Source organism: Physeter macrocephalus, chromosome 7 (genome assembly GCF_002837175.3).
Source record: "Physeter macrocephalus isolate SW-GA chromosome 7, ASM283717v5, whole genome shotgun sequence".
Classification (NCBI taxonomy): Eukaryota; Metazoa; Chordata; class Mammalia; order Artiodactyla; family Physeteridae; genus Physeter; species Physeter macrocephalus.
Window position 1 is genome coordinate 33343691 of NC_041220.1, and position 27493 is coordinate 33371183.

Consider the following 27493-nt stretch of genomic DNA (forward strand, 5'->3'; position numbering starts at 1 on the left):
GCGACCCCGGCTCCCCTGCATCGGCAGGCGGACGCGCAACCACTGCGCCACCAGGGAAGCCCCCCAACACATTTCTTGATTGCTAAACCAACAATAATGAAATATTTGTAGAGGAGTAATGGAGGTAATAGATAGAGATAAGTAAACACAGGTAAATAGATAAGGAAGTCAAAATTCAATGTTACATCTGCAAAGACACTTTTGAGATCATCAGCTGATTCCAGTGCCTTCATGGTACAACAGGAAAACACAGGCCATAGGGGAAACGTGACTTGCCTAAGGTCATGCAGTCTTCCCCATAAAAATGACAGCATAGCTCTGTGGGCTGAAAACCAAAGGCGATGTCTCCAATATGATAGAAGAGTTTAGCTTAGATTTAGAAAGGACTCATAGGTTCCAACTGTCTCTTTAAAAATGGACATTTTCTTACATAACTCAATATCATTATTATACCTATCAAGATTAACAATACTTCCTTCATAACATCTAAGACCCAGTTAATTATCAAATTTCCTTGCTTGTATCAAAATGTCTTCTTAGAGTTGATTTGCTAAATCAGGATCCAAACAGGGGCCACACACACTTATGACTCTTATGTTTCTTTTCACCTAGAGGAGTTTCCCTCCCTTTGTACCCTCATACCATTCACTTGTTATAGAAACCAGTGTTAGTTGTTTTATAAAATGTCCCACATTCTGGATGTGACTGTTCACTTCCTTGGCCTTGTAATTTAACTCACTCCTTCATCCCTTGTATTTGCTATAAGTGGAAGTAGCTTTAGAGATTCAGGTTTCACTTTTTTGACAAGAAAACTTCATTGGATATTCCTTCACATTACGTCACATCAGGAGGCTCATGTCTGCCTTATCCCACTTTTCATGATGTTAAGATTGAACAGATCATTCAAATAGTAACAGCCTGAGCTGTTTCATCTAAAACTTTCAAATACTGATAATCATCCCCTGAATCAATTATCTCATAAAGAGCTGTAAGTATTGCTTTCAAATTCTATCACTCCAACCAGTAAGAATTTATTAGCTGAAATTCTTCCCTCATCAACTAAGCCCGTTTTGTAACCCTGAACTACAGTTTGGACAGGAAAAGCAAGATAGCTATTTAATTCTTTCCTTTTACTTCCAATTTTAATAGTAAGGAGCTCATGTCTTAGTTACAATAAAGTTTATTTCCAACTAAATTAGAACCAAAAATATATTTTCACAAAACATTTAAGCGAAAGGGAAAAAAGATCGTGTGAATGACCCAATTAATATGTAAAGAGTTTTCAGCGACCGCAGACTTGTCCAGGGATATAAAAAAGTCCAAAGGTCTAGGACAACCACAGGACCCTCAGAGGGAAAGGAGTGTCTGGTCAAATTTTGTTCGTTTGATAAATCAACAGGAAGACCTGTTCAGACCTTTAGTAACTTTGCAAAAAGATGATCTTTACTCCAAACATGACTTGAAGGCAAATCTCAAATTGAGGTCTGACTCTTAAAAGCTATATTTTAGTGAGTTGACTAAATAGTTAAAATTGCCTGTGAATACAATACATTAATTGGAATACCAACTGTGATATGAATAAGGAATCTTTTCTCTGACTAAATGAACAGGACAAAATTGCAGGTTGCAATATTAATTTCAGGAAAAAATTAAGGTGAAAAGTACCTAGAGGGTCATCATATAATGACAAAAAGCACAGTGAGTGGTGGACATATAACCAGAATGAATGGATAAACCACACACACACAAAACATAGGATGCATAAAACAAAAACCATTAAAAATGTATGGAGGAGATAACATAAATATAATAGTAGTAGATTTTCACTTCCACCGAGCAGTCACAAATGAAGACAATTAAATATGAAAAAGACAGCTGTGGCAGTCAGTAAACAAGGAGATGGAAAATTAGTTTTTTCTGAAGTGTTCACTTCTAAAATCTGAAACAATGTATTGAAAGAGGTAAACACCTTACTGCACTGAGATACAGCACATGTGGCATCTGCTCCACCACAACAGTCCCTGCAGCTCAGCTGTGGCCATATTCCTTCATCCTCATCATGCACAAGGGCACTTCCTGCAAAGACACTTAGTCCACAGCCATGTACCTAAGGGCTGGTAAGAAAAGGTCACCTGTTCAAATTCTGCAGAATCTGAACTGAAAGTAAGGAAAAGCTTGGGTAGTTTATAGGGGATAGAATGACATGGAAAGTGCTGGGCCATCCTGACGGCAGAGGACCAGCGTGAGGGTGCCGAACTGCTGCTCTGAGCTCTCGAGCCATCATGGATCCAGAGCCCCTGCCAGCTCCAGTCTCCCACCCTGGTCTCCAGTCTGTCCTAGGATAGCTCCAGATGTCTTTGCTACTCTGTTCTCCTTACTGTTCCTCAGATATCTGTATTGGATTGTTAAGGCTTCCACAACACAGTAGCACAGACTGGGGGTGCTTAAACAACAGAAATGTGTTTTCTCACAGTTCCAGAGGCGAGAAGTCCGAGATCAAGGTGTCAGCACGGTTGGTTCCTCCAGAGGGACAGGAGGTAAAGATCTGTTCTAGGCTTTCTTGGCTTGTGGATGGCCGTCTTCTCCCTCTGTATGTGTCCAAACTTCCTCTTCTTGTAAGGACATCAGTCATACTGGATTAAGGCCTACCCTAACGACCTCATTTTACCTTAATTACCTCTTTAGAGACACTATCTCTAAGTACGATCACATTCTAAGGTACTGGGGGTTAGAACCGCAACACACGAATTTGGGGCGGGGGGAGACGCGTTGCAGCCCACGACAATATCTTTAAAATAATCTCTCTCTGTTTAAGCTAGTTTCATGGAGTCTCTGTTGCTTGTAACTGAATAACGCTTACCAAAACAGCTATATTTTCTGGTCTTATTTTTTTTAATTATTCATGTGTTTCTGTCAAACTTGCCCAAATTTTAAGCTGCAAGAGAGCAATAATATGCTTTAACACTTCCCTGAATTCTGCCTCCACAGACCTACTACCCTACAGACTACGGGTACAGAAAACAAAAAAGGCACAGAGAAGAATTCTGTAGCAGATGCTGTGCTGCATGGCCCAGACCCCCGCTTCAGGACTGAAGCTTTCACTTTCCTAGCAACCAGGAGTGTCGGCTGCAGACAGTTCGAAGCCAAGTCCAATTCCAAGAACTGCTGCCAGAGCCACCTCACCCAAGGTAATTAATGCCCCCTCCCCTGCAGGTAACCTGCACCCAGTCATTCAGAAGTCCAAGGGCTCAGCCTTCTAGTCTCAGTTCAGGGCATCTTTGAAGGGCCACCCCAGCTCCAGAGCAACCTTTGGGAATGGCTGAGGCCCCTGCTGCAGATGCATTACATCAACTCTCCCTCGGCCCGATCCTGCTTCCATCCCCCCTCGAGGTGTTGATCCTAAGACCACTCCCCAACAAACTTCTTGCACACAAATCTCTGTCTTTGTGTGCAAGAAGTTTGTTCCCAGAAAATCTGACTTGCAGTACAGTTTATGGCTAACACTGTAAATGAAGATGAAGACAAAAAAAATTTAGAAAAAATTAGCCAGGTACTGGGTTAATCTCCTCTTTTTCCTGCCCATCTTCCATTTCCTTGCTAGAGACGGGGTTCCATTCCTTTCTGTAGCCTCCAACCTGCCCTGGAGGCAGAAGCCTCAGACACCCTGCTCTCCCTGGACAGCAGGGGGCACCTCGAGCCCCAGCTCCTCCCCCTGGGTCCTGTAGCTGCATTTCTCAAGTCTGGTCCCTTCAGCACCTGGTCAGGGTGAGGGCCAAAGCAGAGGAGGGGGCGAAGCTGAGGATCCAGCTAGGAGGAAAAGCTGGTCCTGCCCCTCTCCTCCGGCTGCTCCCCGGCTGGCCTCGCCCTGGGAGCCTGAGTCCAGAAGGCAGGAGGTGCTGACTCTGAGGACAGAAACGTGGGCCCTGCGGGCTGTGTCTTCCTGCTGCCCCTTCTGCTGGGTGAGCCCCTGAGGCTGGGGGTGGAGTGGAGAGGAGGAGGCAGAGGTTTCTGGGCTCAAGAAGTTACCATACAGAGTAACAGGACACTTCACCCAAGGGATGTGACTTCTGAATGGTGTGGCCTGCGTAAGTCCTGAGGGGACCCTCTGTGCCAGGCCCCAAGCAGTCCAAGGCTCATGGATATAGAAGTAAACACAAAGATCCCTGCCCCTGGGGGGCTTATAGTCAATGCACATATCAAATATGTAAATTATAAGGCAGGTTAGAAAGCAATAAATACTGTGACCGGAGAGGGGCGTCTAAGGTACAGGGACACTGTCATTTTAAATAGGGTGGTCAAGGAAGGTTTCACTAAGAAGAAGCTATTTGAGCAAAGACTTGAAGGAGATGAGTGATTTAGCTAAGAGGACTGAGGGAAAGAGCATTTCACGCAGAGGGAACTGGAAGTACAAACGCCAGTCACTGATTTCAGGAATAAGCTTGTTCATTTATTTTTCTGGCCCACAGTGATTTAAAAGCCGGGTAGGCTGAGAGCAGCGAAAAGATAACAGGTAGCAAAAAAGAAAGCTATACAAATACTGCAAAATGCTGGTTCAGTTCAAGAAAACATGACAAAAGTAAATAGCTTATAAACCTCAAAATCATCGGAAGGCATTAATGTATTTACACCCTCACATGCTTGATATTCCTGATGGCAGCCGTGAATCATCAGGTAAAAGTTAAATTATGTTCCATGTATGCTGCTAAAAAAGTTAGGTAAGTCAGTATGTAATTATCAAGATTACCACCAATGGGTAGACATTTATAAAAATGTGGCCTTTAACACCAATCTGAGAAATTTCAGTAGGTAGAAAGCCTCTCTATTCAGTGAATCTGGATATCAGAGGTGTTGTTATATATTAATGATACGGTGTATTTGTTTTAGGGTCTTGCCTATCCTTTTCTTTCCAAAGGAAATCTCTGCAGTCAGGTGAGTGGTCTCCCCTTGGGCCCAAGACTGCTGGGTTTGGAACTGGAATAGGATGGAGTACGGAGGCTCAGGAGGACTCAGGTCCCAGGGATGGATGGGAGTTTGGAGGTGATAAGATGGGGATCAGGAGAACAGCACCACCAGATCCCCATGTTTCTCTCTTTCCTCTTTCTCCAGTGTGCGGACGACCTGTACACTCGAGCCGTGTTGCGGGTGGTGAGCACTGGCCTTGGCAGGTCAGCCTGCGCCGGGCCGAGTCCCACGCCTGTGGAGGTTCCCTCGTCAGTGACAGGTGGACACTGACAGCAGCACGCTGCCTACACAGGTGAGTCCTAGCTGGTGCCTAGCACACAGAGAGGTTCTCGATACATATTTGAATGAACCCACGAATGAACCAACAGACTAGGGCAAGTGCCAAGATGAACAGGCAGAAGGAAACCTAGGTCATCTTGGACTAGGGACGGGGCATAGAGGTAGAAAAGAAAATGATGAAAAGAGTCACTGTATTAGAAACTTTGCTTACTTTTCACCACATCACTTCCTAAACACCAGTCAGGGAATTCTGTCTTAAGCTGCTTTGGGTCACACACACAGTCTCTGAGAGAAGGAAGGTACCATGTGGTGAGTAAGCTGTAGAGAGAGGCACATGTAAAACTGACGTCTCCAGCCAACAGCTAATGAAGACATGACAGATTCTCCTGCGTCGGGCCTTGAGATGACACTGCAGTCCACCCTGAGTGCAGCCTGGTCAGAGACACCCAGATCCTGACCCACAGAAACTGTGAAATGTTTGCTGTTCTAAGCCTCTAAGCTTTGTGGTAACTTGTTATGCCACAGGAGATGACACAAATACAGATATCAAAACGACAGGACTTTTCAATAACAAACTGAAAGCTCGAAGAAAATAGAGTAATAACTTCAAAATGCCGAGAGAATTCCAACTTAGAATTCTGCTCATATTTACAAATGATCAATCAAGTGTGGGACAGAAATAAGACATTTTCAAATATACAAAGCAGAAAAAATATTACGCCTCACGCACATTTTCTCAGGAAGCCATAGAGAATGCGCTTCACCAAAATAAAGGGTGGGGTGGGGACAGGAAAACATGGGATCCAGAAAAAAACAGAATACAACACAGAAGAAAATCCTCAAGAAAATCATAAAGAAAAGTACCAAGGTTGGAGTTAGAGGGCGGAGGGCTTAAAAAAAAAAAAAAAAAAAGACTTCCTTGGTGGCACAGTGGTTACGAATCCGCCTGCCAATGCAGGGCACACGGGTTCGAGCCCTGGTCCAGGAAGATCCCACATGCCGCAGAGCAACTAAGCCCATGAGCCACAGCTACTGAGCCTGCGCTCTAGAGCCCGCGAGCCACAACTACTGAGCCCATGTGCCACAACTACTGAAGCCTACACGCCTAGAGCCTGAGCTCTGCAACAAGAGAAGCCACTGCAATAAGAAGCCTGCGCACCGCAACGAAGAGTAGACCCCGCTCGCTGCAACTAGAGAAAGTCCATGCGCAGCAACGAAGACACAACGCAGCCAAAAAAATTAATTAATTTTTTTAAAAAGGATAGTATTGATAAAAAGCCTAACAGGTGTCAACATATTGAGAGATTTACACTTCTGGCAGACAGTTTGGGGAACAAATAATGAGTCAGTGATAGGTACACAGAAAACTAAAAAAACAAAGAAGTGAGACCACATTATTAATTCCAGGAGAAGCAAAAAGTTTTACAAGAAATCACATTATGGTACTCAATATGGCCTCATAGTGAATAATGTTTTCACAGTCACAAGAACATACGTACTAAATACTGATCTAACAAAAAGTTATATTAGATGAGGAGGATGGTGAAAAGGAAGTGGGGAGTTGGCAATAATTGTTGGGTCAATCCTCACCTTCTACAGGAGGAATATAATATTCTAAAACCGAAAGAAAAAAATTAATGGCAATATATAGGGTTTCTTGAAAACACTAGGCAAAATGCTAAAAGAAAGAGCTAAGAGTTGAAAGTGATTGCCTTTGGATAGCATGAATTGAGGGCAGTAGGGCAGAGAACTTCTGTTATTTATTTATTTTGTAAATCTGATCAAACTACTGAACATTTAAATTACATATATATCATATATATATATGAACTTTGGTGGCTATATTTTGCTTTAATTTTTAAATTTAGAAATAAAGGTCTAGTGCTCAGAACTCAAAAGTGAAAATAAAACAACAATGACTGTTAAGCATATAGGCTATGGCTGAAACCACGGAGAATAGTAGAGGTGAATAAGAGAACCAGGGAAAAAATACAGGCCAAAACTCTGGCCATAATCATATAAAAGGAGACCACAGAAACAGCAGACAACAAAAGAAAGAGTGATCAGGGAGTGAGGGAAGGAGAAAAGAAGACAAACCAACCCTATGCCAAGTTGGAAGCAGCCTGGTTAATTCCAAGTCTGTTACCCTCCTTTCTTACCTAAAGACTTAGTGCTACACACAGGCAGCTTGTTCTGACCCAGCTGTAGCACAAAAGCATGCTCCACTTTTATTCTCCTCTTTTTCTTCCCCTTAGGTGCTAGATTCCTTTCTTATATACTGTGTGGCTGGGATCAATTGACATAGGCCATTCAAATACAGGTGTGAAGTATCATGTGTTCCAAATTGTCATCCATCTCAAACACCACGGTACCACTGCAGACATTGCCTTGTTGAGGCTGTTCTCTAGAGCCACCTACAGTTCTTCAATCCTGCCCACTTGCTTGTCCAGTGTCAAAAAGCAGTGGACAATTCCAGACTCTTGCTGGGTGACTGGATGGGGAAAAGCAGAAGATGAAGGTGAGAATGGCAAGAGAAAGGGGTTGTTTTATACATCACCTTCTTGTACCCATTCTAGAATATTCATATTCTTGGCATTTCATTACTACGGCAAATATTTTCAACAAAACCAGACACTATCTAAAAGTCTTCAAATAAAATGTTTGCTTATTTATATGTTTATTTACTCTTATATCCTGCCTAGAGTCTAGCTACAGCAGCAAGAAAAGATACTAACAATTTATTTTTTTAATACTAACAATCTAAACACACAATTACCTCTCTGAAACAGAGGTTAACAAGCCTGATGTAAGGTTGGAAAGAGTCTAGTACTTTAAATCTGTTTTTAAAGTGTTGTGTTGTGTCAACTCTTTCCCAGGATAGAGTAAAGACAGGAAATGATCTGGAAGCAGAAAAATGAGAAAGGAAAAAGTTTTAGAATACTGTAGAATACTCACATCTTTACTTAATCAAAAGGTATCAGCACTTCTCTTTATTTAGAACCTTAGGAATGCCCCACGTGGCACATCAGAAAAGCCCCAAATAGAATTTTGAATTATCCATTGTTTTAGATTAACTGTACCAAAAAATCTCTTCCATTAGCCAACATGATTGGAAAGTGACTGTGTTCTGCTTTTGGATTCCCATTCAGAGATGTCTGCATATCATGACTGAATGCTGTCCCTGCACCTTTCCAGGCTGCGTTTCCTTTCACTCCTGTTTATCTCTACAGATTCTGACTGCCCTACCATCCTCCAAGAAGCAGAAATATCCATCATTGAACACCAGCATTGCGAAATAATCTACAACCCGGTAGGTTACCTACTACCACAAACAGAGCCAGTCATCCAGGAAAGCATGATTTGTGCTGGTGATCTTGATTATCCCTCTTTTTTTTTTTTTTTTTTTGTGGCACGCGGGCCTCTCACTGCTGTGGCCTCTCCCGTTGCGGAGCACAAGCTCCGGACGCACAGGCTCAGCAGCCATGGCTCACGGGCCCAGCCGCTCCGCGGCATGTGGGATCTTCCCAGACCGGGGCACGAACCCGTGTCCCCTGCATCGGCAGGCGGACTCTCAACCGCTGCGCCACCAGGGAAGCCCTGTGCTGGTGATCTTGAGAAAAGAAAGGATACTTGCCAGGTCAGGGTTTGCTCTTGAAATTTTTTTATTTTTTTTTGAAATTTTTTAATTTTAACATGAGATCTTAATTTGGATCCAGGTTTGCCCATCTGTAAACAACAGTGAATTGGGAATCAGGAGACAAAAGTTCTGACAATAATTCTGTGTTAACCTGGACAAGTCACTTAACCTTTATCTATTAATTTAATCTCTTCAACTACTGATCTAGAGCAATGCTAACCACTGGTGCTTGGATTTTCACAGTCTCATATGTTTTTATAAATATATTAAGAGGTTGACATAGAAGTGCCAACTTTTTAATTTTTTGAAGTAAGAAACATTTCATTGTACACTTAAGTCATTCCATTGTCTCCTGATCATAACTGTCTGATGAAAATTTAGCAATCATTTGTGTCTTCCTCCACCGGGTGTGATGTGTTTTGTCCTGGCAGCTTTCAATACACTTTCCTTCATATTTGATTGTTAGAAGTTTTCTTTGTTTTGTTTTGTTTTGTGCTACGCGGGCCTCCCACTGTTGTGGCCTCTCCCGCTGCGGAGCACAGGCTCCGGATGCGCAGGCCCAGCGGCCATGGCCCACGGGCCCAGCCGCCCCGCGGCATGCGGGATCCTCGCGGACCGGGGCACGAACCCGCGTCCCCCGCACTAGCAGGCGGACTCTCAACCACTGCGCCACCAGGGAAGCCCCTAGAAGTTTGAATGTCATGTCCTAGGTGTGACTGTCTTTGTCTTTACCCTATTTGGGATTCACTGACTTGTTTTTTTAATCTACTCTTTTACCTTTCATCAAAACTTGTGAAATTTTCATTCATAATTTCTTCAACTATTATTCTGCCTCATTTCTCTATTTTCCCCTTCTGGGTGAAACAGAAAAGTTGTAAGTTACAACTTTTGATATTTTCACACAAGTCCCTGATATTTTATTTTTACCTTTTTCTGTTTTTCAAATTGGATAGTTTAAATTAATCTATATTCAGAATCATTGCTTCTTTCTCCTGCCATCTACATTTTACTGTTAAGTTCATCTAGCGAAATTTTTATTTCAGATATTTTATTTTAGTTCTCTAATGACCATTTGGGTTTTGCTTCCTCCTTCCCTCCCTCCCCAACCCCCTCACACGCATTTTTCTATATCTCTGCCAAATTTTCCTGTCTGTATATTCATTATTTACAAATCAAACAACAATGAGACACAACTTCACACCCAGGAGGATGGCTATAATCAAGATAGATAATAACAAGAGTTGGCAAGGAATGTGGAGAAATGGGAATATTCACATACCTAGTGAGAATGTAAAATGGTGCAGGTACTCTGGAAAACCTCAAAAGGTTAAGTATGGACTTACCATATGATCCAGGAATTCCACTCCTAAGTACACACCCACCAAGAGAAATGGAAAATACATCCATATAAAAATTTGTACATGAATATTCATTGCAGCATTATTTATAATAGCCAAAAAGTGAAAACAACCCAACTGACCATCAACTGATGACTAGATAACAAAATGTGGTATGTCAATATAATGGAATATTATTCAGCCATGAAAAGGAATGGAGTACTTACACATGCTATTGACATAACATGGATGAACCTTGAAAACAGTATGCTAAGTGGAAGAGGCCAGACATAAAAGGTCATATATAGTTTCATTTATATAAAATATCCATAATATGCAAATTCACAGAGGCAGAAAGTAGGTAACTGGTTGGCCTAGGGCTGGAAGGAATGGGAGGAAATGAGGGTGACTGCTAAAGGGTATGGAGTTTTTTTGGGGGGTGACAAAAATGGGTTGTGGTAATGGTTGAGCAACACTGTGAATATACTAAAACTGAACTTTAAATGGGTGAATTGTACAGTATGTGAATTATATCTCAATAAAGCTGTTACCAAAAAAATAGCAAGACTGAGAGATACATCACCAACTACTATCACCACCACTTTATATAAGAAAGCATTATCTTAACACTAAAAAAGGCAATAAGAACCTAAAAATAGAAAAATAAGGACAGTTCATTCAACTGAATGAATTTAGTGAAAAACTCATCGTATTTATTTCTTTTCAATCACAGATGAGTATTTTGAAACTACTGATATATTTAGCTAAGGTCTCTGCCAATTTCAGATTCTATGATTCTAAATTTCCATGTCAGTGGGAAGTCCATCTCCCTCCGGATTTTTACAGCTCCATGGGCTCCACTGCCCCATTCTAAGGAACCTCCACCCCTGTGACCATGCTCCTCTTCATGGTCCTTCTTCACTATGCTCATGACCTTTATCTCTTCCTTAGGGTGATTCTGGAGGGCCTCTGTCATGTCATATTGATGGTATATGGATCCAGATAGGGTTGTCAAGCGGGGGAACAGGAGGTGGTCTTTCTTTTCCTGGAGTCTACACCAATGTGACCTACTACCCAAAATGGATTATGTCCATTATCTCAAGAGCTGAGGTCTTGGATGCCAACAATCTGGACTTACCTGACTTCTTGCGCCCTACTGTACTGCTCTCTCTGGCTCTCCTGGGACCCTTCTGCGCCTTTGGGCCTAACATTTTACCGGGAGAGCAGGCAGTGTAACTGAAGCTGCTGGCCAAGTACAAGGCTGGGAAGGAATGCGTGGAGAAGAAGCCCCAGGGGCAGAGAACTCACAAGGAGAGTCGCTGGGAACTCTGGATGACTTCATTAAAATAATGAGAAATGATTTTGTTTTTGAGGTTCTTGATTCTGGAAGGTTTCACTGGCTGGAATGTGAACAACTGAGAAATAAGAATGCCACTTCTGTGCATGGCATTCTTTGTCCCTGACTATGCATCTTGCAAGGCAGGACGGATGCCTTCCATGAAGAAGTATTTACAGACGCAAATGAAATGGCGACAGAAGCAGGCAACAAAAAAAGTATCTGGGAAAGCAAACGGGAAGGTCCTCAAGAAAGTACATTATGGGTTTACTTCGTGCCCATAGGTTGCAGTATGAGCATCTTACCTGGTCTATTTCTCTACTTTCTCTACTCTTTGTGCTTCCCCTCTGTAACAAGGCGTCAGATACGAAATCCATGTATGTAGTTCAGCTCTGAAATGTTTACTTTTTGAAATATCTACCACCAAAAATGGATTAATGCAATAATCTCAAGAGCTGAGGTTTTGGGTTTCAATAATCTGGACCTATCCAGGTTAATTTTACTTCTTAATAAAGTACTTTAAATGTTTATAAGGAAAAGATTATTTCCCTTGCTTAACTAGCATGCTTCTTTTTGTTGAACAATCATGTGACCTATACTATTTCCTTTTCTGCCTAGGCGTCCAGGAGCTCAGAGCTAAGTTTTATACATGATTTCAGTCATTATCTTTATCCTATACTATCTGGTATAATTCTACTCATGCTCCTTTTTATTTCAATCATCCTTCATTTCTCAGTTGAATGAATTTAAGTTTTGTTGCATCTGTGTCTTTTGGGGTAAGTCAACTTTCAAAAACAATGTTTTTGGATAAATACATTTAACAGGAAGTGAGGGTAGGTTTGGAAGTTAAAGTCCTTGCTAACCCTGAACCTCACCTCTCCTCTAGGCTGCCACTACAGTCTCCCAACTGCTGTTCCGATGTCCTTACCGTCACTCACACCTATGCTCAAGTGCATTTGTTCTCCACAGAATTCAGACTAGTGTTTTAAAAATAAAGATTTATAAAATGCTTTTCTCCTCCTTTCTCCTGTTTACCACACTTCAAAGGCATCCCATTGCGCAAAGAATAAGAACCAAAGTCCTTAACAGGACCTACAAAGCCCTGCTGGATCTGATCCCAGGCTGCCTCGTCAGCCTCATCTGGCCTCACCCCACCTGCTCTCTACACTCTCACTTCCTCAAATGCTCCAGAAGCCCCTTCTCAGCACCAGACTTCTGTATCTGCTATTTCCCCTGCTGTCTTTGCGTAGTTAAGTCTTACTGATCTCAGTTCATTCTTCACTTCCTCAAGGAAGCTGTTCCCAGCTCTCCTGACAAGAACAAATTCCCCCATTATACAGTCTTGCACTATGGTGTCCTCCTTGACAATACTCAACACAGGTGTAATTTAACATTCATTTGTGTAATTGTCTAATTAATGTATGCCTATCTTACCAAAATGCAATGAGGTCCATGAGAGGGAGAATTTTTGCTTTTGCCAACCACTATATTCCAGTCTCAATAAGTATTTGCTGAATGAGTGAATGAATGAATGAGAAATAAACACACAATCTCTTTGTCTCTCCAACTAAGGACTTTTGTTTACTGAGGTAGCCCAGAACCTGGCACAATGTCTTACACAAAGTAGGTTTTCAAATACAGGTTAAATAAAAGGATGAAGGAAAGAATGTTTTGGCCCCATTCTCTTTCTTACCTCTCTCCACCTATAAGGCACAAAGGAACAAACAGTACACAAAGCAGGTAAACTGAAATCTTTCTCAGAGACAATAATTCAAGCTAAGCAAGCTCTGGAATGATACAGAGGGCAAAGCAAAATTGCAGCTGAGAGAAAAGAAAAAGAGAAAGGAGGGGCAAGAAAGGAAAATGGAGGAGAAAGGACAGACTAAAATCAAGAACTGGAGAAGAACAAAGAGGAAGAGAAAACACACAAATGTATGAGCCAGAATGACACGGCAAGGGGACATAAAGTCAAGAAAGCCAAAACACTGCTTCCTATCATTCCTCCAGACCCTTAGGAAGCAACTGTTCCACAGCATGGGAATCCGACAAAATTTTTCTCCTGAACCAAGAGTTGAAACGTAAACCTTTTGGAGAGACCAGGCCATTCAAGTGGGAAGAAAGGAATAACTATAGAAGAAGACCACATGACCTCTCTGACCTCACCATTACTGGCTGGACTTACTAGGGATGAGCACCTGACTTAAGAGCTGCCTAGCAGGTAGGGGGGCAGGTTGGCCTAGCATCTTACCCAACAGATGCACTAAATCCTGGACAACTCAACAGACCCCTTTCTCATGGGAAGTCTGAAAATGGGCCCTATAGTATGTCATTGTGCAATCAACAATATTAAGTGCCCACCATGTTCCAGGCATGTTCTAGGTACTGAAGTTACCACAACATATACAGTGCACCAAGCCTGCCTTCAAGGAGTTTACATTCCAGTGGGGGAGAGAGACAATAACCAAATGCAAAATACAGTCCTCCCTCAGTAGCCACTGGGGTTTGCTCCACTGCCTCCAGGGATACCAAAATCTGCAGATGCTCAAGTTCCTTATATAAAATGGCATAGTAAGCTGACCCTCCAAATCTGTGGGTTCCACGTTCGTGGATTCAACCAATCCCACAGATACAAAACTCTGGTTATGGAGTGCCTGCTCTAAATGTTTATTATAATGTCAAGTACAAGAAAGTCTGATAAAGGAAGATAACACAGAAGCAGCAGATAAGGTATGAGGATGGAAGACTCCACTTTAGGTCGGGTGGTCAAGGAAGTTTCTCTAAGGAGGTGACATTTACAGAGGCCCGCATGAAGGAGGGAAGCAAAACAAATACCTGAGAAAGAACCTTCCAGGTAGACAGAACAGCAAGTACAAAGGTCCTGAGGTGGGAGGATGAGTTAGCACACGGCTGTGTGTGTGTGAGTTAGAACAGAGGTCACTGCTGAGCGGAGGCCGGGGGACAGGGCTGGAAATTGGAAGCAGAGGGAGAGTAGCGCCCTAGGAGCCACAGTAAGGGCTCTAGATAGCATTCTCAGTGGGATGGGAAGGTACTGAGGGCTGAGGGCAGGGGAATGATCAAAGAATAGAAGAACAGAAGATCCCACACCACTGCTCACGGGACTCTGCAGAGGCTGTGAGGGAGCTAGGATGGTACACAGGGTAGCTGGATGGTAGCAGAATTAGACATAAGCAGAGAGAAAGACAATCAACCCCAGTGAGCTAACAAGCAAAACACTAGAGGACTACGGCACCTGAACATCAGTGAGGAAGGTTCGATTCCAGGAGGCTGTGGGCTGTTTCTTGCTTTCCCTGTCGCCTACCTGCACCACCCTTATAATAAGGCCCCATGAGCCAAGGTGAAGAAAGGCACAAGCCCAAGTTTTTTACCATCTACTTTATAATTCATCACTAAGACACCTACCTTACTTCCTATTTGTTTTTTCCCTTCTTACCCAGAGCAATATTCTTCTCATTCCTTCCTCCCATTTCCACCTCAAGGCCTTATTTAATCTGTCCTCTATACCTGGAATGCCCTTCTCTTGTATACCTCAACCCAATCAATCTGTTGATTAGAAAGGAGGCAGTGAATATCTGAAAAACACACTGAAAGGACCCTAGGAAATGGTTTTAAAAACTAACAGGGAATGGGTGAAGTATACGGTATGTGAATTATATCTCAATAAAATATTTTTTTTTAAAATGAGCAGGGAAGTTTTTTTCCTGCTTATACAAAAAACAACTATTTAGGGCTTTCTAAAGATCTTCTAAATAATTCTTGTGATTGTATTTCAAGAAAAGGCTCAAAATAACCACATACATTTTCTGTTTCCATTGCTAAAACACAAAATATAAAGCTTAACCCAATATATGAGTACAGCAACTGGTAACACATTACTGGAGGACCAAAAAATCAATAAACATTTGTATTCACAAAACTAAAATGTCACACTTACTGGTAACGAATTTAGTCCATACCACCACTGACCAAATGAGGAGAAAATTAACAGGAACAACTTTACATCTTATTTTGGAGGTGGGCTCAACAGGCTTTCTGCCTTAAAAATCTATTTTAATTTGCAGAATACTTTATTCCTTGGAATATCTGCTTTAATGTGCTCCAGTTTTCATTTTCTTGTCTTGAGGAATTTTAATTAAGGTTGGATTTGCTAAGGTCACATTTAACAAATAAAGCTATACACTAAGGCTGCTGAAATCCAACGAGAATTTTTTTTCCCCCAAAAGTGAGGAAATATAGTTATCTCCAGATCTTCTATTCATATAACAAGTAGACCATTTCAAGTAATCACCCATTTTTTTCTTTATTTCATTAAATTGTAAAGTCACCCCCAACATGTAGCAATATTACAGAAAAAGGATTCAGAATAATAAAACGTGGAAGCTTTATTTTTATATTATTTCAACAATGGGTATTTTACCTTTTCAGATGCTTGGCTTCGTCCTGAAGCTATAATATTCTCTACACCAAATTTGACTACGTACAGTTTATTTACATACTAGAAATCAGTTGCCTGAGAATTCTGTTAAACATGTTCCTTCTTCAGGAAGGAAGGGAAGGGAAGGAGTCATTCAAAATAACCAGAGATTAATTTTATTCCCTACAATCAATAGCTGAGAGGAAATGTTCACTGTCATAAGAATAAAAAAAGACTGGGCTTCCCTGGTGGTGCAGTGGTTGGGAGTCCGCCTGCCGATGCAGGGGACACGGGTTCGTGCCCCGGTCCGGGAAGATCCCACCTGCCGCGGAGCGGCTGGGCCCGTGTGCCATGGCCGCTGAGCCTGCGCGTCCGGGGCCTGTGCTCCGCAGCCCGGCAACGGGAGAGGCCACAACAGTGAGAGGCCCGTGTACCACAAAAAAAAAAAAAAAAAAAAAAAAAAGAATAAAAAAAGACTGAAATCTTTAATGGGAAATTCTAATTGCTTTCCAGGATAATTATCCTCAACCAACCCAAATTCTCTCCACAGTGTCTTCTACCATGTAAGTCTTCACTTCCCATCTCCATGTAGCTGGAATAAAGTGACTGAGGTCTAATCCTGTGGCTCTTTTTGCCACTCTTATGACACCTAGCCCACACTGCCCTGTACCGTAATTAACTTGATAATTAACACCCAGGAGTAAAAAGAATAGGATGGGATGAGGCCCTAAGGATCCAAAATGCTAAAGGCATCCTGATTTTAGTGGAAACTAGTGAGAAGAGGACAGATTCTAGACACAGTTGGGTAGGACTGTGATAACATTTTGATTGGATTCAGATGTAATTCGATGGATTGGATGTGGGTGATGGGAGTGAGGGTGGTAATTGGAATAGGAGGATGGGAAAGATAAAGATTTGAAAAGAGAAATCAAGAATGACTGCTAGGTTAGTGGCCTGAGAATGGCCATACTGTTAAATAAAATGAGGAAGGCTGGAGGAGGAACAGTTTGCTGGGCTATCAAATGCAGTGATAGGCTGAATAATGGCCCCCAAGGATGTCCCCGTCTAATCCCCAAGCCTGTAAATATGTTACATTACCTGGTAAAAGCAACTCTGCACATATGATTAAGTATGTTGAGATCTGGAGATTATCCTGGATTATCCGGGTGGGCCCAATATAATCACAAATCTTTTTAAAGAGGAATGCAGGAGAGTCAGAGTCAGAGATGTTTATGAGACTATGCAGAAGGATGGAAGCAGGAAGAGAGGAACAAAGATGCTATGCTGCTGGCTTTGAGGATGGAGCAAGGGGCCACAAGCCAAGGAGTGCAGCTGGCCTACAGAAATTTTAAAAAGGCAAACATGAGTCTCCCTTAGGCCTGGAGATAAATTTGCAGCCCTACCAACACCTTGATTTTAGCCTGGTGAAACTGATTCCAGACTGCTGACCTCCAGAACTGTAGGGCAATTTGTAGCAATTTGTTACAGCAGCAATGGGAAACATACATACATGTTAGATTTGAGATGTCTATTAGATATACAAGTAGAGATGTTGAGGAAGCAGTCTGGAGCTCAGAGAGGGCAGGACTAGAGAAAAAAAATTAGAAGAATCTGTTTGAATTATGGACCCTCTTTCCCACATTACTCTAACCCTGCATCCCAAAAAAGCACTCATGCACAAACACATTTTTTCATGAAATTTCAAGATGGTCAAGAATCTCTATACTCATGGAACCTCTAGAATAGTGTAAGTAATCACAAAGCAGCCTGTTCTAACTCTGATGATTGTTCCCTCCCTAAGGAGGAGGAAACCCAAGTAACTCTTCATTTAAAAAAAAAACTTTTAAAAAATATCCTTTTTCCTAATTCTGCTTATTTTTAAAAAACCCACAATGATATAGAAATATCTAACATAGGAAGTTCAAATCCTCATGTACCCAATGTGTTCATCACTATCACCCTTTACATGTTCTCCTCTTGCTTAAAGATGTGGCCAACATACCTCTGACTTCTTTTTAAATGTTTATACAGATATACAGGTTTTTTTAACCTCGCTTTTTTCTTTGATTAAGCTTGCTTTTTAAAATTAGCTTATGATAACAGAAAGCTGGTTACAACAATTGCAAAGCTTCAGAGTTGGGACTTTTGATTCCTTCTATTAAAAATTCCACATAACTAGGCTAGATAAAAAGAAGGATAGCAGTTGGTTGATCAAAGAAATTTTGTGTCAATGAATTTTAAATAATGAAAACATTTTTGCCTGAAAAATTAAAATCACTAGAGCATCTTCAAAGGCAAGTATGTGGATTTCTCCTATCCCCCTATGAGTTCAATAAAGCTATTTTTATTTCTGAAACAGAGAGCTAACATGAAAGACCTAGAGGAGACAGTATTTTTAAAAAATGCATTTGCTTCACATTCTTTTTGTCCGAAGTTGCTGAGTTGGCATCATAAGGAAAAATATGTTAGCTCACTTAAAGAGGGCCAATAAATGACTAGTTCCAAAATGGGCATATTTTAAACTTCTAAAAACAGGTCACAAAGAAAGTAAAACAAAACAGGGTCAACCCGCCTTTCTTTGGAGCCGACCTGACTTATCCAAGCCCTTCCAAGAAGGAGCAATCCACTAAGCATCAGGACAGGAGCATCCTCAATACTGCACACAGTCAGCTTTGCACAATGCTTTTTATCAAGTGTTTGAATCTCTACACGTGAAAAACATCTGCCAAATACTATGTGAGTTCATAGAATATGCTCTAGAAAAATCTTTCTAGAAGAAAGATTATATTTTTCCAGCCATGAATGTAAGCTAAGTATAAGAGGACAGACCTGGGAATTCCCAGAAAAAAATAAAGGGAAAAAAGGTTCAAGGCCATGCTAAGAAATTCGAGCTTTAAGGGGAAGATTACATAAGACATTGAAAGGTTTTAATGCAGAATAACATGATCAGTTTGCATTTCAGAAAAATCACTTCAGTGGTTGTGTAGAGAATGGATTACAGACAAGCAAGTCAGGAGGTAGAAAGGCTAGTTAGTTACAAGGCTGTTGTGAATGGTGAGAGATGCCTGGACAAGGACAGTAGCAATGAGGATGGAGGGAAGAGGACTTAGTCAAGGGCTACCTAGGGGATGTATTCAATAGACTCTGGTAACTGACTGGTTAGATATAAGTAATCATGGGGAGGGAGGAAGTTAAGAACTTCACCCAGGTTTCTGGCTGGGGCAACTTGAGTTGTGTCATTATATGGAACCTTGGAGAAGATAGCTTAGGGGTGAGAATTATAAGTTAAAGACATCAGGAGTCTATAAAAGAGAAATCCAAACAGATATTACTTTCTTACAATGAGCATTTATTAAATAAGCACATTGAGAGATTTAGAATATATTCCAAACGCTCAACGGGCCAATTTCTAGTTACTTGTTAATTGCAGAGAGTTCATGAAAAATATAATGCACGAAGAATTCTGAGACCAAGTTTTTGCCATTAGTTTCAGTCTGCTCACGCCAGGGAACCCTTAAGGAGGCTGTGGTAGATGACGTTGTTCCCAGTGTTCCACAGCTCTCCCTGCAGAAGGATGAGCCACCCACTCGAGGTACCAGGTGACTTGCAGGGCGTCCTACAGAAGGATTATCCTTCCCTGTACCACTAACACCCAGTTGGCTAAAGAAATGTGAGTAGAAGTAATATATGCCACTTCTGAGCAGAAGTTTTAAAAGCTGGCACATCGTTTGTGCATTGCTCCTTTTCCCAGTTAGGAACTGCTCCTCCAGCCAGGATCCCAGAATGAAAAAGACAAGTGAGGCTGAGCTGTAGCTCACCAGCTGAATATACCTGCCATAAGATGCTGAGCTTTAGAGGTTGTTTGTAACCACAGCATTAACAAAATATGCCAGACGTATGATGGATATAGGTGTTTAACAAATAACAATGTATGATTTGTATTTCCCCTCCTCCAGTTGAATTTTTCTGGTGATCTGCTAAGAAGCAATCTGATGGGAAAAAAGATACAGTTGACCCAAGCATCCCAAAACTGAAACAGAGAATTTTTAACCTGAAAGAAAAGCTGGTAGTCTGGAGTCAGCAAACTTCTTCTGTTAAGGGATAAACAGTAAATATTTTAGGCTCACAAGCCATACAGACTCTGTTGCAACTACTCAACTCTGCAGATACGGCACAAAAGCAGCCATAGACAACATATAAAAGAATGAGCGTGGCTGTGTTCCAATAAAACTTTATTTACAGAAACAGGCAGTGAGCCAGATTTGGTCCACAGGGCTATGGTTTCCAGATCCCTGGTCTAAATCCTTCATATTGTCAATGAGGAAGCTAAGACCTAGAGAGATTAAATCAAGGACATACAGCTGGCTGGTAGCAAGTTGAGCATTACAATGCAGGTCTCCTCAATCTATTGCTTTAGAACAGGTTCTGTTGCATCACAACTTGGAGATGAAATACACAGCAAAAAAATAAGGTGGAGAACGCTAAGGGTAGGTTTTGATTACGTTAAACAGCTTTCAACGGTGTGGTTATAAATGAGGGTTTGCTTTTCAAGTGATTATGGCTTTCATAAAAACAAGTGAATGTCATAAGATGGAATAGGTGAACGAATGATAAATTAGCCAGTGTTTGAAAAATGATCTTCAGAGGAAACGCAATTATATACTTCCTTCCTACTATCATTTTCTCCAATACTTATCAATCATTCCTTTTATCAACAGGACAGCATTTGCTATGATCATTGCAGTAACTCATCTTAAGGCAAAACAGGTTTAAAAACATACCACAAAATGAGCAACAAATACGCTAGACCAGCAGGCAATTATTTCACATGGTATTTTTAATTTATTTTCCTTTCTTTTAATTTCCAAAGTAATACTCATTGGAGGAAACTCAATACAGAAGTATATAAAGTTACACACTCCACACCCTCCTCAATTCCACTCCCCAGTGTTAACACATGACTGATTTATATCAGGAGAGTGCAATAAAGCTACCTTCTCTGAGTCATTCTTTCAAAAACAAAGAGGAATATAGGTATCCTGGCCAGATATCCCTTGAAAATCATGTTTTAAAAAGCAACAGACAGGTTAGGTGTGGTCTGTGGCCTGGAATTGAGAAAAGCAAGCTGCCTATGCAGGGTTTAAATGGAGGGTCTTGACCCCAACACTGTAACCAGATGAGTGAGGCTCCTCAAATACCTTGATGATGCTACTGTAGGATGTGCAAACACTTCAAGAATGAGTAAGACTATCCATACTTTCTCTTTTGGTATTTCACTGGGAAAACTTGGGCCAATTTGCTCATAAAAAGACCAACAATCTTAATTAGTTTTTCTTTTAATCCATACTTGAGGGACAATGGCAGAGTAAAGAACTCCAAAAGTCTGTCCTCCATAAAAGCAATTCAAAACTGGCAGAAACTGGCAGAATCAACCCTTTTTGAACACTGAAAACTAACCAAAAGCTTGCAGCAACCACTTGATGCACTTAAGTACAGTGAAACACTTAATCAAGGAAAACTAGCTGGGTTTTGGTTGCAGTAGCAAGTTTTGTGGCATTTTAACTTACCCTGGTCCCATCCCCCATTCTCCAGCTCAGTGGAAGCCTTGAAAATAATGGCCTGCCCTTGAAAATAACAGCCTGCCCTCTTGGTACTGGTACCAGTACCAGTACCAGAGGAAGCAGAAAAGACCTCATACACAACGAATTATAATAATTTGTTTTGACTTGTCCAGTGGAACCCTGGAAGACCAGCACAAAAGACTTGCCTTTATCTTGCCTAACTCAAAACTCTCCAAGTGCTAAAAAGTGGCTAGCTCGAGAAAGCTTATTGAAATCATTTACAGGCAAATAAATATATTTGTTGCTGCTGCATGAGGCAATGGATAATAGTTGGGGCAAACAACAGACTAACCAAAGAAGTTGGGGGGAAAGGCTGAAGGATGAGATGCTTGGGGAAATAAGGGCTTTGAAAAGCTCCCACATATTCCTAGGAATCTAGAAGTCCATGTGCATTCCCAGGGTGAGTGCATGCTCAGAAAGAATCTGAGAGGGCCCTAACCTCTCAGCACTGGCTGAACTACAGGCTCTGCACAAGCAGAAAGTGAAGGCTAATGTTAGTTGTACACTGCGTGGCTGAGGGTTGAAGGTGTGCTGTGATACACACACAGAGCCCCCTGCAAAGACTGGGAGATTTTTTTTTTTTCGTTCTAGGCATTCATTTAAGGAAAACTCTGTCCAATCACTAGCTGACCACTAAGCTAATGAAACTGAGACTTCAGTGCCACACATCACACAAAAATTACACACTCTACAAAATTAGTTCAGAAAAATCACTAGACAAGCAACAACAATCATAATAGGCAGCAATAACAAACCCTGGGGAGGGAGAAGAATCTGATTCCAGAGTTGCTACATTGTAATATTCAAAACGTCCAGTTTTCAACAAAAAATTACAAGGCACACAAAGAAACAAGAAAGTAATGGCCCATGCACAGAAAAATTAAAAAAATAAAAAAGCAATCAATATAAACAGTTCCTGTGGAAGCCCAGACATTGGACTTACTAGACAAAGACTTTAAATCAGCTATTTCCAATATATTCAAAGAGCTAAAGACACTGTTGACAGAATGAAAAAATAAACTGCAGACTAGGAGAAATATTTTCATATCTCATATCCAACAAAAAATTTGAATGCAAAATATATAAAGAACTCTTTAAAACTCCATAATATGAAAACAAACAACCCAATTTTAAAATGTGCAAAGATTTGAACATTCTTCACCAAAGATGACATAATGGATGGCAATTGACCACATGAAAAGATGCTCAACATCATTATCCATTAAGGAAACACACATTAAAGCCACAACAAAGTATCACCACACATCTATGGGAAAGGCTAAAACAAAAACAAAAGCAAACGAGAAAAACCTGATAATACCAAGAGCTGATGAGGGTGTGAAGCAACTGGAACGCTCATTCATTGCTCATAATAATGCAAAATGGTATAGCACCACTCTGGAAAACAGTCTGGCAGTTTCTTGCAAAGTTAAGCACACACTTACATATTACCCATTAAACCAAAGAAATAAAAACTTGTGTTTATGCAAAAACCTGTATGTTTACAGCAGCTTATTCATAAATACCAAAAACTGAAAATCACCTAAATATCCTTTATCAGGTAAATGGATAAACAAACTGTGGTGCATTAATACAATGGAATACTACTCAGCAGCAAAAGGGAACAAACTATTGACACAGTTAACAACATGAATGAATCTCCACAACAATGTGCTGGGTGAAATGATTCCATTTCTATCATATTCTAGAAAAGGCAAAACTACAGAGACATAGAACAGATCAGGGGTTAAATGGTGTAGAGAAGATACGACTGCAAGGGGCAGCACAGGAATTTCGAGGTGATGAAACTGTTCTGTATTCTGACGATGGGGGTGGTTACAAGAATCTGTACGTGTATCACAGCTCACAGAACTACGTACCCAAAAGAAGTCACCTTTACTGTATGTAAATATAAAAATTAAAGGAGAAAAAAGACTGCAGGGCTTCAAATCCCAGCTCTATTTCTCTCTGCCCCGTCGTTCTTATTAAAAACAACCGGACTTTCTGTGTTGTTAAAGGATTACGTGAGTTCCTGGCATACGCTAAGCACTAAATTGGTGAGTGATCAATAAAATGTTTTGTTCAGAAATGCTAAAAAGTTGGTACTTTAAAAAAACCCACTGCAAGAGAAAGAAATCTAGTTTTTAATTAAAAGAGCAAAGAATTGAAGAATATTGGGATTAAAACCCCTAATTCTTCATCACCTTCATTAAACATTCATTGGAAACCTATGAGGTGATCAGTATCAAATTACGTTCTTCAAGGTTTACAGAATCCTTGAGCTCAAGGAGCTACTGAAAGGCTTGTTCCCAGAGCTACGTGGGTATTGGCCGTGATATTTCACACGAAGAGCAAACGCCCTCCAATCAAGGCTTAGTACTCAACGGCGGGTATCATTGCCTCTCTCCTGGGAAGGTGCCAACTGCAGGCTCCTTTTCCCGAGTGGGGGCAGGTCAGCATCCTTGGCCTTGGCGCTCGCTCCGCGGCCCTACAATTCCATCCATCATCAGCCGGGTCCATCCTTCCTCGAAAACATCCTTAACATCCACCCTCCGCCCATTCCGCACAGATAGGGGGTTTGGAGCTTTTTGAGAGGCAGCAGCTGCTGTAAGTAACGGCGACTCCCATCTTCCCAGTGTCTCCCTCTTTACCTGAAAAGTAGCCTCCTTTCCTTGGCCAAACGTCCAAACCAACACTTGACCTTTCAGAGCCGATGCGACTGGGGCCCAAGATGGCGGCGCCCCTGGACGGGGAGGGGCCTGAGGAGAAACGCCCGCGGCCAAGGTTACCCTAGAGGGAGGCCGTTAGGAAGGACTCCGAGCGCTGGACTTGACATCCATTTGCTGCCCCTCAGCCCAAAGCCTGACGCCAGCCGTACTGATGCCGCCAAGCGGCAAACATCTAATGCTCATCATTGCTAAAAAGGCAACAAGAAAAGATCTGGCGCGTCAGAGCATATTGTTTCGGTGAGGCACGGGCAGAGTAGAAATTCACTCTCCATAGTTGCCCGTGGATTCGGGTTAGAATAAAATGTAATCAAACGAACAATAAAGACAACATTACATCATTAAAAAAATTCTGTTCTATTTGACAGACATGTATTGAATATCTGTGCCAGGCACCGTTCTGTGTTATAACAATGAACAAGATAAATCTTGCCTCGTGGAACTCATTACTGAAAGAGTGTCCGCATGGAATCTGCCAATTTTACCTTCTCTCCATTCTAAGAAACCTCAGAACACCCCCCAGGCCCAGAGTCCCATCTGACAGAATCAGCTGCAGGCGATTCTCAAATTCTCGTGTGGGTACCACAAGACCCTACCATCCCCTCCAGGAGAAGGGACCAGGGATGGGCCTGAAAAGTTGGCTACTATATACTTTGTTATTAGCCTCTGGGGTCAACCAGCATGAGACCCCTGCCCCAAAGGGGCACTCTGCGCAGGACCCTGACTGGCCAGCCTACTTAGAGTCTCTTTCTTAGGGAGGCTGACTGTAAGAAAAACAAGAGTCAATTATTCAGTAAGTTCAGAAGCCACGGAAGGAGACAGAAGTGAACTGAGCCACCAAAATGGTGGTGTTAGTAACATAAAGAATAACAGCCTTCCCAACTTACAAAGGAATGTTCTCTGGGGTAAATATTTGCTGTCAATTTCCTAGAGCTACTCTTATTTCCAAATGACTTCCAAGGCTACTTCCCGTGTCTTCCAACTTACTGGAGTATCCTTATAAGCTGCCTCCCGTCAGCTGAGGCTAGCAGAACAGACCTCTATTTCTTGCAATCTGAAAGAACGTTACCTATCACATACGTTGCTTTCCAGTCACTTCAATGATAGGTCCTTGCATCATTCTTTATGTGGAGTCTTCTCAGGCTATGGATAACAGAGGGACTGAATAAAATCCATGTATAAAATGCATGGTGGATTCCATTTATTTATTCTGTTTGACTAAAAGGCATCACAATGTAAATTACTTATGATGGAAAAATATTACAGCTCAAATTACAAGAAAGCACACTGAAACCACTCAACATCACATTTTTTAATAGGACCCTAAGCCAGTGAGTCTCACCCACATAGAACTCCCAAAATCCAGTTCTCTAGATACTATTCCAAAAGTAATTAATCAGGAAAATCTGAGGGTGGGGTCATGAGTATAGGTCTTTTTAAAAACTCCTCAGTTAATTCTGACACCCAGCCAGCACTGAGAACCCTGGCACTGAGGCAGAGGTAACTGAGTACCTCGGAACTCAAAGTGTGGTCCAGGGACCAGTAGCAGCATCACCTGGAACTTGTTAGAAATGCAAAATCTCAGGCTCCACCCCAAACCTACTAAATCAAGATCTGCATCTTTACAAGATCCCCAGGTGATCTGTAGGCATATTAAAGTTTGAGAAGCACTGTTTAAAGGTCCCATTGCTACAGAAATGTGAGAAATACCACACCACGTTTTAAAGTTGAATGCCTCAAGAAGAAAGGAGAAACAGGAATAGAACAGCGTAAAAGATAAAATGTTTGTGATATTAGGCATTTCACATTATTAAGCATCTAATTAAGAGTAATATTCAAACACAAGTCTGCACCTTTTAAAACTTGAAATACCACGCCTTATTCCAAATGAATTTCACTTACAAACCACACCTTCCACTGGCAAGTTATACCTCAACCGAGTGACACAAATCTACCTTATAATCTCCAGATAGCTTATCTCCACTGAACTAGTGTGTATTGAGGGGGAGTCCTTGTGAGGAAATAAAGAAACAAGGGTGGTGACAAAGCAAGAAAGGGTCATTTATATGGGTGGCTCCATGCCGAGGGAGGGGCCTTCCAGTTTTTTGTGAACACCTCTGTACTAGTTTCAAAGGACTCTTTGGAAATGGTGATATTTATCGCCAGAAAAACGAATTCTCCACATGTGCAAACGTTTTCTTCTATGCCTTGTTCTTGGCCGGCTCTCAGAAAAAGCATTTAGCTTTCTTCCAGTATAGCAATTCCTTGATTAATGTATCTTCAGAAAACAACACTCCGGTACACTGAAGGCAGCCGTATCGGAAACAAACTCTGAATCCTACGCAGTAGCCCCAGCATGAGTTATAGGCTCATCAGTGGTGCCACTGAGAATCTGCTCGTATGCGTATCAGAGCAGGGACAAAATCACCTCCTGTCACAGCTTCTATTTATTTGTTCCCTGAGAGGTATTCATCCCTGGCACTCAGCAAAATGACAAAATCAGAAAACTGTTTTCAGATTCTATAGGTTTCCTTTGCAATACCCTTAAACTTGTCCAAGTATGACCATGACCCTCTTCAAGAAATGTACATCACTCATGAGAACGTGACGTTTAAAAGCATGTTTCCCATAGTAAACCTGTATTTAGAGAATGAATAATTCCCATTCAAAACATGCAAAAAGGGAGGGGCCTTTAAGTTATTTGTCCAAGGTCACATTATAATAAAGTACAAAATAGCAACAAGAACCTAGGTAACCTCCTGTTAACAAAAATAGCCTGGTGGTAAGGAGAAAGAAATATGATCAAGTCAGAACTTTTATCAGTTAGGAATTGTATTCAGTTGCTAATTAAAAGACCTAAGAGAACAGTGGCTTAAATAAGACAGAGTTTATTTTTTCCTTAAATAAAGGAAGAGCAGGCAATCAAAAGCTCATATGACTCTATTACCACTGGAAACAGATTCCATCCATTTTTCTGCTCCACCATTCTCAGCGCCTGGCTTCCATCCTCAAGACAACCTCATGACCCAGGATGGCTGCTGTGAGCTACGCACCCTTGTTCCTGGTAGGGGGATGGAAGGTGATAAGGGCAAAAGGATATTCTGTGCAGCTGAGTCCCCTTTAAAGAATTTTTCTAGAAACCACACTCAGCAACTTTTTCTTG

The 27493-nt window shown here is 41.5% G+C and overlaps 2 protein-coding genes across 9 annotated transcripts in view; one reads left to right on the top strand and one right to left on the bottom strand.

Annotated features, from left to right (window-relative positions):
• Nucleotides 1–27493, bottom strand: part of SH3D19 (SH3 domain containing 19) — a 174658-nt gene that overhangs the window by 141316 nt on the left and 5849 nt on the right. The gene's annotated exons all lie outside the window — the stretch shown is intronic.
• On the top strand, nucleotides 8024–11585 carry PRSS48 (serine protease 48). The gene is given in 5 exon segments (XM_028491765.2): nucleotides 8024–8594; nucleotides 8832–8878; nucleotides 11167–11430; nucleotides 11433–11481; nucleotides 11484–11585. Coding segments are annotated over 5 exon segments (609 nt in total). The 5' UTR covers nucleotides 8024–8413; the 3' UTR covers nucleotides 11552–11585.